Source organism: Fundulus heteroclitus, chromosome 13 (assembly GCF_011125445.2).
Source record: "Fundulus heteroclitus isolate FHET01 chromosome 13, MU-UCD_Fhet_4.1, whole genome shotgun sequence".
Lineage (NCBI taxonomy): Eukaryota > Metazoa > Chordata > Actinopteri > Cyprinodontiformes > Fundulidae > Fundulus > Fundulus heteroclitus.
This window is the reverse complement of record NC_046373.1, coordinates 26,106,138-26,121,776: the sequence shown is the minus strand read 5'-3', so window position 1 is coordinate 26,121,776 and position 15,639 is coordinate 26,106,138. Positions and strand designations below refer to the sequence as shown.

General features: G+C 38.6%; 1 protein-coding gene across 2 annotated transcripts in view; it reads right to left on the bottom strand.

Annotated features, from left to right (window-relative positions):
• The window catches only part of LOC105916450 (venom phosphodiesterase 1), a 65,368-nt gene that overhangs the window by 6,878 nt on the left and 42,851 nt on the right, over window positions 1-15,639 (bottom strand). The window contains exons 19-25 of one of the 2 annotated variants that reach the window (XM_012850979.3): window positions 12,693-12,738; window positions 11,884-12,038; window positions 10,924-11,059; window positions 10,276-10,353; window positions 7,728-7,860; window positions 6,769-6,925; window positions 4,651-5,419 (exon numbers count right to left, since the gene is read on the bottom strand). In XM_012850979.3, coding sequence (XP_012706433.2) covers window positions 5,246-5,419; window positions 6,769-6,925; window positions 7,728-7,860; window positions 10,276-10,353; window positions 10,924-11,059; window positions 11,884-12,038; window positions 12,693-12,738 — 879 coding nt within the window. In that variant the 3' untranslated portion in view covers window positions 4,651-5,245. Of the gene's footprint in view, window positions 1-4,650; window positions 5,420-6,768; window positions 6,926-7,727; window positions 7,861-10,275; window positions 10,354-10,923; window positions 11,060-11,883; window positions 12,039-12,692; window positions 12,739-15,639 lie in introns of those variants that run through there. The other variant, XM_036145501.1, reaches the window with a different exon arrangement.

Here is a 15,639-nt window from a genome sequence, read left to right as displayed (position 1 = left end):
GACATTTGCCGAAACAAATGTACCTGAAATCATAACAAAAATAAAGCTTTTTTCATTTATTAAGGTCTAAGGTTTAAGACAAGCGACATAATGGCGTTTAAAAATGTCATGCCTCCATATGGAATTTTGCTTTACGTACTTAATTTTCACATTTACAATGTTTCAAATCCTGGGATGGACTGGCGACCGGTCCAAGGTGTACTGCACCTCTCGCCCAATGATCCCCCCAACCCGATACCCTGCAAGGCTAAGCGGGTACAGATAATGGACATATGTTACTAACAATAATTGTAAATATTCATGGCCGTTTCTCAAATCCTGTCATCTGTTAAGGAAAGAAAAGCTAACCAAACAAACTGAACTCTGTTATAAAGCAATGCATGGTCACAGTAGCCGCTCTCAAGCTTTTGTGAAAATGGGGTGGGAGTTTTGAACAAGAGTGGCCTGTTGCAAGGTGTGTTCACTGCCAATGAGAACAAGGCGAATGGCGCGAGTGATTTACATGTTATCTCCTATGTAAAGGCGCAATCAGGAGTGAATTAACAGTCATAGATGCGAAAAACACGCTTTGAGCGTAAATGGGTGCGGTGAACGCGCAATGAGAACGGTGCCAAATTCAACAATCCCGAACTTTTCTGTCAATTTGCGTCAGGTTAACCAATCAGCGACAGGATCTGGTGGTGATGCGTCATGAAACAGAGCTTTTTTTCATTCAAAATAGAATACAAATTTCTACTGAGCACTGATTGATCTACTGACTGAAGACAGGTGGACCGGCACTCTGCAGCGAGGATAGAGCTCTTGTAGTTTGTGTCCCGGAGGGTGATCCGTCCCCCAACGCGGAACAGCAGGTCTTCATTCTGGGTCCTGGACAGACAGACGTACCACTTGAAGCGACTGTTATCCAAACACAGCTCCTGGAGCAGGCGGTGGTACTAGCTGAACCGGGTGCACCTCTGGTGGACCTGGTGGACCAAGGGACGTCGGCGTTGGCACTATTGTTCAGCTTTCTACATTACATACAGCAGTGTGACTCGCTCGGTAAAATCCAGGTCCACCATGGTGAGCTGAACCAACAAGAGGAACCGACAAGCGGACAGACGCGTCTCCTAATTGATGACACGGTGAAGCGATCCGGGTTTGAATTTTGCCGCATTGTCCCCACGTTTATGAGAGGCCAAATGTCAAGTGACCAATGGCAGGCAATCAATGTAAATAACTTTCCCTGTTTGTTGTGAATGCACTTTTAGGCAGTGGCACAACAAAAAAATGAGTTGTTTTTTCCAACATTTACCGTGGAGGGTTTGGTGCTCAGGGACCCTTAAATGCTGTTAGCTTTTAGCCAGATGTATTTGTAATGGTTTGCAGCAATGCAGAGTGCTATCACAAACATATTGTATAAAGCGGCTTAAAGCAGAGCAACGAGGACAGGATGCTTTGTCCTTTCGTCCAGTTTGCAAATTTACATTGACATTATGCATTTATGCTTCCTTCATTTCAGTTTCCTATAATTCCACTTATAATGTTGAAAAATGTCCTTAAACTACTTATTACCACAGTGTCATCATAACATCTCGATTGCTCTGAAGGCATATTTTCGGGTTGACGGCATGCAAATTATGATCAGTCACCCAATGTTCTGTAAAAGACAGATGACAGAAAGTCCACATGCCTTGTGCCTTTTCTAACAGCTATCAAAACAAGAAATTATTAACAAAGAGGGCTAAACATGCTATGTTAGGATGCTGTTTATGGACTTCAGCTCAGCCTTCAACCAGACAGGCTGGCACTGAAGCTCCATAACCTGGGATTATCCATACCGTTCTGCTCCTGGATAAGTGACCTGCTCACCGACAGGCTCCAGGGAAACATTCACCCTACTGATCCTCAACACTGGAACGCCACAGGGTCGTGTCCTCAGCCCGGGTTCTCTTCACCCTCTAAACCAATCCAAAAGAAGTAAAAACAAAACAACTGGACTTGTTTTCCGTAGTGAAGACGTTTCGCTTCCTCTCCAGGAAGCTTTCTCAATTCAAACAGTCTGGAGTAATGTGGAGTAACAAGCTTTATACCATTACCAAACAAAGGCCTTGTAATGTCTTAGATAACATGCAAATTCAACCGAAACAGGTCCACCCCTTAGTAATGGGCGGTCGTTGAAGCCATTAAGCCAGCAGATTGGACCGAAACTGGTCCACACCTCTGTAACGAGGAGTCGTTAGGGTTTTTATTGGCCTGGCTTAAAGGAACAATGTTTTGATCACCCGAATGAGGGTGAGAGTTAAAGTGACGTCCTATAGCTGTGTTGTAAGTTTTTGAGAGTTGGAACCTAAGGCCCCCTCCTCTGTTTAAGGTTGTTTTTTCTCTCTTAACGTAGATGGCTTCCTTCACACCCCTTTCAAACAATCTGTCTTCTTTGTCCAAAATGTGAACATTTTGGTCCTCAATAGAGTGTCCTTTGTCCTTAAGATGTAAGTAAACCAATGCTATCCACCCCACAAACACGGTGGTGAAGTTTGTGGACGACAACACTGTGGTTGGTCTCACTTCCAATAGTAGCGAGACCCTCTACAGAGAGGACGCCCGCAATCGTACACAGTGGTGCTCCAGGAACAACCTTATCCTGAACACCAGCAACAACCAAGGAGGTCATAGTGGACTGCAGGAGGTCCAGGAAGACTGAATTCTGAAATGGAATTTGAAATGTTGCATCACCGTAAAACGAGTTTCACTGGAACAGTAAATGTTCTTTGCGTGAATTTCTCACTTACAATTAAGGTTGTGAACCAATGGAACAATCATGTACCAAGACGTCCTCGAGTTTTTTTTTTTTTTTTTTTTTTTGTTCAAATAACTTACAGTGAACTGGAAAGACCTCCCAGCATTGGTGTATTGAAGTACAGGTGCAATACATGCCAAAGATAAAACCCATGGGAAAATTTTCATGTTGTAACACAAGCAGATGATTGTAGGCAGAGGCGTTTGCCCTTAGGACTTAAAGCAGCACTAAGTAACATTTTTACCTTAGTGTATGCTCTTCAAAGTCCGTGTGATGGTAATCTAAGGGTTAATGAGATGTTGAAAGGTCTATCACCTCCCCCCCTACTGTCTCTGGCCAAGAAATCCCACTTGCAACTTTCTACACACTGACTCGGTGGCAGTCTCGCAGCTTTGTTCTTGTGGTAAGAAGAACAATTTTACTGCAGCCCAATGTAAGATCATTGGCATCAATAGCAATGCTAGTCAGCCTGCCTTTTCTAAGCCAATTTTTTATCCCGATGATTTTTTTTCAAGTGACTTCCGTGAGGTTGTGGTTTATTGGACTTGTTTCTGACCTTGAATTGACATATTTGGTCTACAGAATAAGCAACTATGAACGAGAGCTATAAATAGACCCGCTCATGTTGCTGCATTACAGACAGCTCTCTCTCTCTCTCCCTCTCTCTCTCTCTCTCTCTAATGATATAATTATACCTGGTGCCTGTAAGACAGGAAAAACAGAACACAAATGACGTTCTCGACAGCAGGTTTTCTAAATAAAGATCTAGTGAGCAGAAAAAGCAGCCCTTCCTACTATTAAATTTGTTTATGCGTTGTCTTGTTTGCGGTTGTACTGTAATAAAGTGGGATTTAAGTAATTATTAATCAAAAGCCTGATTAGAATTGCATTACTCATCATCTGCTCTACATTTTTGATTGAATCAATATCCCAATCACCTCTTCAACCACCATTTTAATTTTCATATTATCCATATTGTTTAGTGTAATGGCATTACTTAGGACCTCTTTTGATTGATTTTTTTTAGCGTATATATCAATTGTATATACTCTTTGTATAGAATCAGATCGTAACTCACATAAATTACATGTAACAAGTGTCTTTTCAAGCTATCATTAATGTGTTTACCACTCTTCTCATCATCAAGCAAGGCAAGGGGATGTAAATGGCTCAAAAAAAATCAAAGCAAAGACGATGAAAAAAAGAAAATCTTTAAGCTCTCTCACTGAGCACAGTGTAATGTATCACACAATGAAAAGCATTGCATAGAAAGAAACACGTTAAAATGCATATTTAGACTTGCTTTTTCTCCACAGAATTGCTATTCCCTGGATTGACATGATCACAGTGTCCTGGTAAATTTCCAACACTGGTACTTTCAGTTTAAACAATTAACTGCTTCAGCGTTGAATAAGTACAGACTTACACAATCATTACAGCATGCCAGAAAGGCTACATAAACACACACACACACACACACACACACACGCCTCATTTTCACTTGTTTTAAGGACATTACATCAAAGTTGGATCCACCTGTAATGTATTTTTTTTCCACTTTGAGTGTGGCTCAAAATCCAGACCTTCAGATTATCTATCTATCTATCTATCTATCTATCTATCTATCTATCTATCTATCTATCTATCTATCTATCTATCTATCTATATATATATATAGTTTGTTCGGGGCGCTGAACCTGGAAATTAATGGTCTAGCAGCTCTAGAGGCTAATATGCTGCTTTAAATTGGTTTCAAATTAGACTTTATTTCTTCTATAAAAAGAGATACCATAAAAGTGAAGAGACCTGTTTATCAGCGTGGCATGGCAACATAAAATTTGTGCTGCAAGAAATGTACAATTGCAATGATAAATATTTATTTCTTTATTTAACCTTTCTTTCAATAAAGTAGGTGTCATAATGAAAATCTCAGACATAAAAGGAGGGAAATAAGTAAAAAAAAAAAAAGTACACCAAATTACTCACAATAGAGATGTTCTGTGGTCAAAAATTTAATAAAAGGTTACATAGATTTAGATTTAGAGCCCAGTAAACATAAATTACGATTTATGTTTGTATGAAGAAAAAAAACATGCTTTACATGTAAAACAATATGGTTTAATCTCTTTGGAAGATCAAACCTCTTATCAAGATCAAACCTTTATTAAGTATATTAATAATGGCTGTTTTACAGTTATGGTAGGTATCAGTATTAAATGAATATGTTTATTCCTTATCTATCCATACATGCTAATTGTTTGTTTTTGAAGGCTTTCAGTTAAATGACTCCATTGACATAAAGACAAAAACACTAATTAATCAAAACAAAGATCCGATGAAGTAGGATTAAATGCATTTAAACTGACAGGTAAATAAATAGTTACTTGGGTAAGTGCTTTTATTTAACAGCTGACAAGGTAAAACACGGCATTAGCAAGTACATACTTAGGTTTCTGATTGGATCAGTCACTGCTTTCTGTGAATGGCTGCTGTGGGGCGGGTCTTCATCATCAGCAGTTCTGGAACTGGTCGACTACTGCCTGAGTAGAAGTCCAGTCCTGTGACCCACTCAACATCTCTGACCCTTGACTGGTGAAACCAGATGTGATCTTCCACCCAATTGGACTCATCTTCTGTGCTCTGTTAGACAGAAGGAAAAAGTGACGAAAATAGCATATTTTCTCGGTCTGAAACCCAACAGGCTGATTTACATACAGTACTCACTATGGTAAAACCTGTCATTGGAGTTTTTGACTTTAATGATTAACTTGAGCCATTTTGTTTACCCGGTAAAAAAATAAATAATTGCAACAGACATCTGCTATGATTACAATAAGTATTTTGAAGAAAAATGTGAATTTATTGGGGATTTTCTTTAACATGAAACTAGGTTGATATTACACACATCTACAAATGTTTGATTATTTTCCCCATAGCAAGTGTACCTCTAAATTTAAAAAAAAACTAAGCCATCAGCGAGCTTCTGCAACACCCAGGCTCCAATCCCATCATAAAGTGAAACCTAATGGGGCATACGCCTCACTGTCAACAGTAAATGCTCTTGTCATCAGTATGGACTTAGAAGTTGCCAACCAAGAAAGAAGAATCTGCTCCACAACCAGCACTTTTATGTACGACTGATTCTTATAGTTGCCTCCATGGACAAAGCGGATGTCTTTTGCAAAAAATGTTGCATGGATAGCTACGCAAAGAGTGAGCTATCAAAATGAGTTTTCTTACTTGGAACCTCCCTGTCAAACAAGGTGGTGGCAACATTACTGTGATGTTAGAGGATTTCACTAAGTGGAAGGAATAATGGAGGAGAACACATTATTAAACTTGACCTCAAAATAATAATAATTTGATGTTCCAAAAGGACAGCAATCTCAAACATAAAAAAACTGGCGTTGAAATTGATGAACCAGCACTCTTGGAATAGCCTTCCCAAATCCCCAGACTAAACCCTTTTGAGAACTATGCTTAAAAAGCAAGTTCATTCCAGGTAACCAACCAATGCGAATGAATTTTCAAATATCAAATATCCACTCATACCAGAAGCTTATTGCTGGCTCCAAAATTCGGATGGTTGATGTAAAATTCAGTTACACAGATTGATCTCCTGGAGGAGGAGGCTGTATGTTTACTTTTCACTATTGTGTTGATTCAAGAAAATCTGCAACAAGTGTAAACTTGTGCACCCAGTTCATTATTTTAAAATTCCTCAAAGTTATGAGCTGTCAACAAAGTCACTGCCCTTTGTTTAGGACCAAAGGGAGGCGGTTTCACCTAAAGTTTTTCACGCTTGTCTGCATTTTGTTTGCTGTTGTTGTTGTTTTTTTCCGCTGGCTTTATTCCTCCAGGGTTTGGTCAAACACGAACGCATAAAACAAGAACTCTGGTGTCCCTGTCTGGCCCGGTGGGTGTAAACAGGGCAGCACCCAAGTGAGTACGTGACTAAAGGGTTATGATGTGGTTTTGGAATCCCTTACTTTGCATCTTTCCGTGTTGTCAGCTCTGTGGGGAAGCAGGAAAGACACAGTCTGCAGCTCACCGCCACAAGCGCTCACTGGCTGCTCAACAACCTTGCAGCTCGTCAGCACCACAAAGTAATGAGTGGGGATGGGGATGTCGGTCCCAGTCACAAACCTGCAGTTACACAGAAAGATTGCCATCATTCTCAAATGTTAAGCCACTGCAACATCAACTTTTTTGGTTTCGCCCAGAGAAAGGGCCTGATACACTCTGGGCTTCCATTTAACCCCGATTCAAGTTACTGATTCAATTTATGTCCGTCATAGCCTTCTGTTTCCATCACGCAGAGCCTAAATAATATTTACTGCCGTATTTAGGGAAACATGCAGGGAAGTGCATCAGTTTCAGATCCACCATGAAGTTGATGGTGGTTATAGTTACACACGACAAGGCAAGGCAAGTTTAGTTATACTTTTTAGTATCAAGATGATGCAAAGTGCTGTACATGAACAGAAAAACATTACAGAGGGAAATGTTACATAGCAAAAGCAAAACACAAGACATACAAAGAGATGTCCTGAAGGTATCTTCTATCATCTTTTGCTTATAACATTCATTCTGGCCCTTACAAAAAACAAAAGCCATTGCAAAAGGGTACTCATGTTGTGCAAAGCCAGCATATTCTTCACCTCTGTGAATGCATTTCCACCCATGACTTCACACCTGGCTGTCTTTTTGACAGGCAGGCAAATGTAAAAGTGCATTTACTGCATTTACACCATTTATGTCCGTCCAACCTGTCGCCATTTTACTTATTTATTTTCAAGTAAGTATAGTCCTTAATGTTTGATTGCAATACATAAATAACTGAAGTGAAGCTTTGTAGACTCTAATCTTGAGACTGAAAAAGTTGAGTTCCTCAGTTTAGTTACGATACTAAAGGGTGACACACCCTTATTAGAGAAATACAACTTACTGCTGTATCTGCTCTGGGGTGTCATATCGGCCATCGAAGTTGTAATCAAAGACTGGCCCTGTCACAACATTAATGCCATTGTATATAGAAGCATATTTCTTCAGCAAAGTGTTGTGGAGGTAATCCCAGATCCCTGAGAAAGAAGAGAAGGTTTTATTAAACACAACTACAGTGGATCACACATTTTTCTCACTACTGGTCAATTGGCAGGTGTTTGCAGTGTAAAAAGAATTGGGCAAGATCCATAATTTCAGAGCTTTTTCTAACTTTTCGGGTACATATGTATTGTATAAGTCAGCTGAAAAACAAATCTATTGGAGGTAAAAAAAAAGACGTAAAGTAAGTGGAAAAACTGCAGTAATGTAATGTCGTTGAAACACCTGTCGATATCAATCCTACCCTAAATTAGTGAATTCAATTCAGCTATTCTTCTGAAAGTTTCTTGGTAGAAAAGGTCAAAAGGATCCGTCTATACAAATGTATTTATCAGGAGAACAGTACGAACAAAATTCACACCGTATTCCGTATACACTGACGTAATAAAAACTGTCACCAATGCATGGAGAAAACAACGACATTACAAAAATTGCCTCAAAAAACTGCCTCTCCTTATCTGGTCTGATTGGCTGCCAGGAGGCCTGCAGTAAGACTAAAGGAACTGACCCAAGTTCTGGATGGTACCAGTTGTGTTCTACAGGTAACAATGGTCTCTTGCATAGTCTGGTTTGAAAGATAGAAGCCTTTACTGCAAAATAAAACCTCCAGACCTGGCTAAAATCATAGCCTTGAAGGAAAAAGTGTTATGATTTGATGAAATCAAGTTTTAACAACTCCAAAAAAAGTTTGTTGGGCACAAATACCACACATCACCAAAAGAGAGCAACCTACAGCAAAGCATGGTGGTGGTACGGTGGTCACATCTCAAAAAGTGAAAGCGGTAGGCTTTGCGAGGGACAATGTGGGACACATTACTAATACTATGATGACATAATCCAATTTTATTTAACCCAGATCACACATTACGTTAATCAATCTCTGGTTTGCCTGTTAGTGCACAACAATCAATTATTACAAGTTTAATAAAACGCTTAAAGTTTAAAAAAGTTCAATAAAGTAGTTATCAGAAAAAAAAACTTTTCAAGCGTTTAAGGATTAACCCATTTTTAAAAGCTTGTAGAAAATGTTATTACACTTTTTTGTAAAGTTTAATACTTTTTAAAGATCCCTGCTGCTGTTCCCTTGTCTGTCTGGCAGGTATTTTAGGGTTGGAGCAAAAATGAGTCCATAGATCAGCAGGAGGCGTTTTAAGCAGTGTGTTCTGTATGCATCAGCATCATTCTTTTTGTTTTATTTTATGAGCATCTTGGCGCACCGCTGCTCATGAGGTGGGACGCTGCTGCATATTTTGAATGACAGGCCACGCAGCTCTTGGTGTGACAATGTCTGCAGCTCTGCTTTCTTTAAATTTCGCAAAAATCGCCTGCCACATTATTTTTGGGGGGGGGATTATTCAGAATTTGACCAGATCAGGTGTGGTACACTGTTTTAGGCTGTGGGACACCGGCACAGGAGTGAAAAATGCTGCAAATTAATAAGACGTTCTGTATGTTCATCTGAACAAATAAGGGCTGACGACCAGAGATATCCTAAATAATCTGACATACATTTATCAGGTAAACTGGCCATTACAATGGAGGATCAGGAGAGTCACGGAAAAAAAAATACAACCATTTGAAATTTAAATCATACAATTGGAAATTCAAGTTGAAAAGCTTTTTATAACTGTACATTTAAAATGTAAAGAGGAATTGTAAATTGCATTTATTAATCCATTCTAAAATACTGCAATTAGAAAATGTATTTTCTAATTGCAGTTTTGACATTTCTAAATGGAATTTTAAAACCTACAATCAATAAATATGATAATTAATTCCTTTCCTTATCAAACATATAAAAAGGTAATTCCTTTTTCCATTATTCCACTATTCATTATGAATAGCGGTTTTTAAATCTCCATTTAGATACAGGATTTGAAAATATTTTTTTTTTATTACAGCATCAAATAATGAATTATTAAATAAAATTTACAATCCCTCCTTAATAATCCAATTAAAAATGTGCAATTATAAAACACTTTTCAAACAGCATTTCTAATTGTGTGATTTAGATATTAAATTAAAAAAGGTTGCATTTCTTTCTATACATAACTGGGAAGGGGACATGGGAAGCTTGTATTCCTGCCAGAGAGGAATGAATGCTGAAATGTAATGAAAAGGTGTTTCAGTAAAACTGTATTTTAAGGATAAGCTAACGTATACACGCTTTTAATTGACATTTGTCCCTTTGTGTTTTTCTGTTATATGTTACATTAAAGGCATACAAAGTTGGGAAAAATGTTTCACAATTTTAACATCTCAACCCCCTTGCATTTAAACAGAGTTTTATAGACTTTGACATCTGCTGTAAAATAAACCGAAGTCAAATGCTTTTCTAAAAAAAAAAAAATCCTGTCCTGTTTCAGGCTTTGAAGAATCAAACTTGAACTTACTCTTAAATGCAGGGTACATTGGGATAATGTTACTCATTATCAAGGCATCATACTGTTGGTCCACTGTTACATTCAGATCTGGGGAAAAAAACAAAAAAACATAAAAATGAGCAATCACTTCTTTGCTTCTGAATGTCAATAGCTAAGCATCAGAGCTCTGTTTGAATCAGTTTCTTTTACTAAAGACTCAGTCATTCACCACATTGCGGGATGTAAAGTTTCCAAGTAATGTGCTAGTAACTGAGGAATGCAGATTTAAGATGTCAACCCCTGCTGAGTTGGAAAGGCTCAGAAACCACAAATTTAAGTATATCATCCTTTAGGTATCCTAAGCAGACCGGTAATGACCAGCCATAAATTAAGTTGTTGAGGTCAAGTACAAAAACAAATAAAACAACCCTAATGATTTAATTACAGAAAAAAAAATAACAGATAAGTGGCTTTTTCCATGCAAACACACTGAAATCCAAGTAATGATCAGTGAAGTTCTAAGTTTGAACTACTGCTAGGTGCTTGACTCTCTAGCCTCTGTGAAAACTGCAACTCCAGTCATGGAATCAAAGTATCAAACAGAATGGTCCTGTGATTTTCATGAAAAACTTTATACTTTTTACTAAGGTGAGTTCTTACTTAGGTGTTGTTACTTACTCGGTGGATACAGGAAAGCATGAGTCAGGTTTCTAGCAGCTTCATACTGATCACATCTGGGACTCTGAGGTTCTGGCAATCTCACATCAGCCCTCAAGCAGTCAGGTGTTACAGGAGGTAACTGGTCCGAGTTGGTCTGAGAAAATAAGAAAAATGCTTTACTCATCCTTTAAAAAAGTCAGACCCAGAAGCCGCTCAAAACCAGCTGCTGGCTCTTGAATCATACAGCTCTAAGCAAAAGCGTCTGCTGCTTCGGCTTGTGGCCAGCTGACTTCGTTAGTGACGGCTTATATTTGGAGGCTCCAAAGTGATGGTCGGTTACTCTGGTTTGGATCGTAATGCTCACGTCAGTGCATATCCAAGTCTTTCAAAACTGTTTTGGGATATATATGTATATATATATATCATAATTAAAATCAAGTTAGTATGATTCTTTTTTTATTTTGGGTCTTTTATAATTATATATTAATAAGTATGTTTAGTTTTTCTAGTTGTAGGTGCTGCTTTAAACCTCTAAAAACCTTTCAGTGTAGACTTGTTAGGTGTCAAAGCCTTGAAAGGTTTGCAGGGAGGAAATACTGGAAAATTCTCCCTGTGGTTGACTAAGCAGTTGTTGCATAGCTTTTTCTGCTCCAGCTTCAAGAGCTCAGAAAATATTTTTTTAAGAAAATAAGCACGCCCAATACTGACACAGCTCATTCCTCAACCCCGAATGTCAAGCATCTCAAAGTTGGTAACTGCTTGTGTTTATTGCACCTAATTTTTAATCACATGTAAGAATCGGCTAACAAAATATGTGTCAAGTCAGCAGAAATATACTAAAACAATCCCACTACTGAAGCTGCTTATTACTGTAAACAACAGTTAAAAAAGGAAGTAAAACAAGCAGATGTGTTTGGATTCTTAACACTGAAGCATTATGTCTGATCTGCTATTTCCTGTCCACCCTAAAATGCTCACAGGTTTTTCAACGGTGAATGTACTCCAGAGAGGCATGAGCAGTTCGCGGCTGTAGCCGCTGATGAATCCTTCTTGGTGGAGGATGCAGTAACCGCGGCCGGGCTGCAGCATCTGGGGACGACCAAACAGCATGTGCCTCTTTTCTGCAGTAGATTCTGAAACGGGACAAATGCAAAGTTAATAGTCATTTATTGTCAATAACATCCTGGTTGACAGGAAGGCTGGAGAGCTACAAGGTTGGTTGTTGAAACATTCCTGTTTTCTGAAACACTGCATGTAAAAGTCTAATTTAACCCGGTAGCACATAATGGGAGGGACATTTTAAAATTCACAAAAAAAAAACAGAGTACATGTAGTAATTGAGGACGTAAGGTGACTTCACTTCAATTACTACATGTAGTAATTGAATGTTGTGCAAAAGTCAAACTTAACAACTACTGAGTGCTCAGTTATTTGAATGAACACTAAATAGTTATGGATTTTATTGACAGATTTTTTCTTTCTGACGTCCGAAATGTATTGTCTTGTGGCCAATCAAACAGCTTGGTCATTATTTGGAAGGTGGTTGTAGAAAAAGTAGACTAAAACAAAACCTTAAAAAGTTGTTTAATGATATTAAATAATTATCTTTAACATGCAAACAAAAATCCCTCACACTTTACTCCTTTGCACACTTGAATTTGTCAAATTCTGACAGACTTAGAACAGCACATCTATTTAAAAATGAAATACTGCTGTTTGCCCAACATTTACTCACACAGGATTTTTTTTATGAATCACTTGAGTTGAGCCTCGTCAAAGCTACTTACTCTCTTCTGCGGTCAAATTCAAACGGCTGTTAATTTCAGGTCCAGCCTACAAATGGAAACAGTTTAGAGGCAGTTTAGTTTTCAGCATTTCTAAGTCTCAACACCATGTGAAAGAGTCAACAGTATCTACAGAGAGATGCCCAATGTTTTTTTACAGCATACAGAATGCTGGCCAAAGTTTTATAATCTGCATTGTTCAACATTTCATGGAGCTCAAAGAAAAGCATTTGACTTGAGTTATATATTTGTCATTCACCACATTTAATGGAGCAAAATATGACAAATGGGGCCACTAAAGCTCTGCTGCAAACAGAGAAAGAAAGCATACATAGTCTGAAGATTTCATAAGCCAACTAGTTAGAACTGTTTTTGCAGTGCTGCCAAAATAGGTCCAAGAGACCAACTTGACCCCATAAAAACACATTTATGTCTCTTTAAACACAAGATTTACACAGTTATGATTTCCTGTACACAAACAAAGCAACTGCTGTATTACTGAGGTTTTAGCTTTTTCCCCCGACAGCGTTTCCAAGACACTTGACTATATAACATGTATCCCAGAGGCTCATGTGATCTCAGCATTTACATAAACAGAATAATGTTTCATTGAAGTTTAATGGGGGCCACTTACAGGCTGTGCGCATAGATTTCAATGGAAATGGAGTTTGTTGGGTTTCACTATGATACTTAAAACGCTCCAGAACGTCAGCTGAACCACAAGCAAAGGTTCCACATAACTTGGACACTTAGTTTTACATAAGCTTGTCATGTGTCTTTTTTTTCCAGTGGGTTTTCTAACCCACTTTTGACATCTCAAATGTTGCCCAACACTGTCATAACAGATGGCTACTGTAATGTTATCACCACACACCATTTTTCAAATGCCTTTAGCTGCAAAGCATGATTATCCAAGGGTCAACAGTTCAGCACAATGCCTTCATTTAGGACAGCTGGAATGGCAGTTTGCAAGAAACAGATACATTATGACAACAAGAAATGTGAAATAATACAGTACAAATAGTGAGCTGAGAAAAAATAAACCAGGCTTAGGTCAGGTTTCATCTCAACATTAATGCAGAGATGAGTAGAACGACATCGTAAGCTGTGTTAGCTTCTTTCTTCAATTTTAGGCCCTTATCAGTCAGAATGTGTTTTCAACTGGTATTCTCAGTTTGTATAGCTACAACAGTGGTGTGGCCCAAGATTTAGTTTATATGTCTGAAAAGATCATAAACCTCTGAGTTTATAAGACTTAATTTATTTGCGATAACAGCTGCAAGTCTTTTAAGGTACGTACGTCTATCACAGCTTTGTATACAAACTAGATATTTATCCCTCGCTCTTTAGAGCATCAGTTTAAGTCTAGGCAATTCAAAATCATGAATATACTTCAATCTAAACCGTTCCACTATAGCTGTGACAGTATAATTAGCGTCCTGGTCTTTTTTTTGAAGGGGACTTCAGCCTTAGTGTCTTTGTCTTTTACAGTCCTTGACAGGTATTTTGCTCTGTCTACTCAATTCACTTCAAAAGTACTTTATTAATCCTATAGGGAAATTAAATAATCAATCTTCACATCAACTCTACTGTCCTGCTTCTGGACCACAGCAGGATGCTGCCACCACAGTGTGTCTTGGGAAGGTCGTTGTGCTGAAAGTATCCATTTTCTACTAGTATTTAGCATGGAGGCCAAAAAAGATTAATTTTGTTCTACATGGAGCAAAACACCTTCAGACAGTAGCTTATCCGGCTCTCTCTTATCCTCATTTTATAGTTTTACCGATTAAAGTTATTTAATTCACCTAGTTTTTATAGATACATTGTCTACCTTCATAACTGAATTACAATGTAAGGACAGCGGGATTTTTATTTTTTATTTTAACTTTACTTTTTGCCCTGTTTTTTTTTCTTCCAAGAGGAACAAAAGCAAGATCGACGCCGAGGACATTAGCAATTTTATAGAAACACTTTAATCGATAGAACAGAGAGTTTCCTCAGCTGGATGTAAATATTGAGATTAACGCAGGCTCTGGAAATGAAACAGCTCTACTGACGTCTGAAAACAAACAACAGCCTTCAAGCACCTCAGCAAGCAGTCCACCCAGCTGGGACTGTCTTGGAGCCAAGGAAAAAAATAAATCTTGTCTAGTCAGATCCTATGGATATGACTAGACAAGTCTGAGATCTATTGGATCTGACTAGAGGATGGGGTCCTCACCTAGATGATACAGTGTGTCTGGCATTGAGCCAAGACATCCTTTGTCAACACCAGCACCAAAGAAAAAACACAGAGCAGCTGGAGGCGACATGATTCCATCTTCCTTGACACCAGGACCAAGGACTAATCAACCAGCTCGAGCGTAACACATCCCATCATGTTTCTGACTGGAAACACACTAAACTTAGTTGGAATTCCCCTAAAAAACACAGGCTTGCTGCTCTTCAGAAGGAGCTGACAAAGGACACCTTTCCTTCATACACCAACAACAATCATGAGACAAGATCAACACAACCATCTCCTAAAGTGACCCAGAAACTAACATTTATGCCAAAAGTTCTTATTGTCGGGGATGCAGCAGTTAATGAAATCCATCGCGTCTCGCAGAAATTCTGAAAAATGACTTGATTCATCGTCTGAGCAAAATCAAAAGTCTGAAAATGAAGGTGTTGATCAGTGGGCCAATACCATGAGCTGGACGTGGTGATGAGAATTACAGCAGCGTGCTTATGATTAGTAAATGGCCTTTTAAAGAATGCTCGGCCAGCTCCGTGAACTTCATTGACAATCCAAAAAAAGATTAAAAGAAATAAAACAACTGGACTTCTATTCTGAAGCTGAAGACGTTTCACTTCCCACACTGGAGTAGTGTGGTGTTCCAAGCTTTATAGACATGCCAGCGAGACCTCATTACAGCTGAGATTCACATGTAGATCCACCTGGAACTGG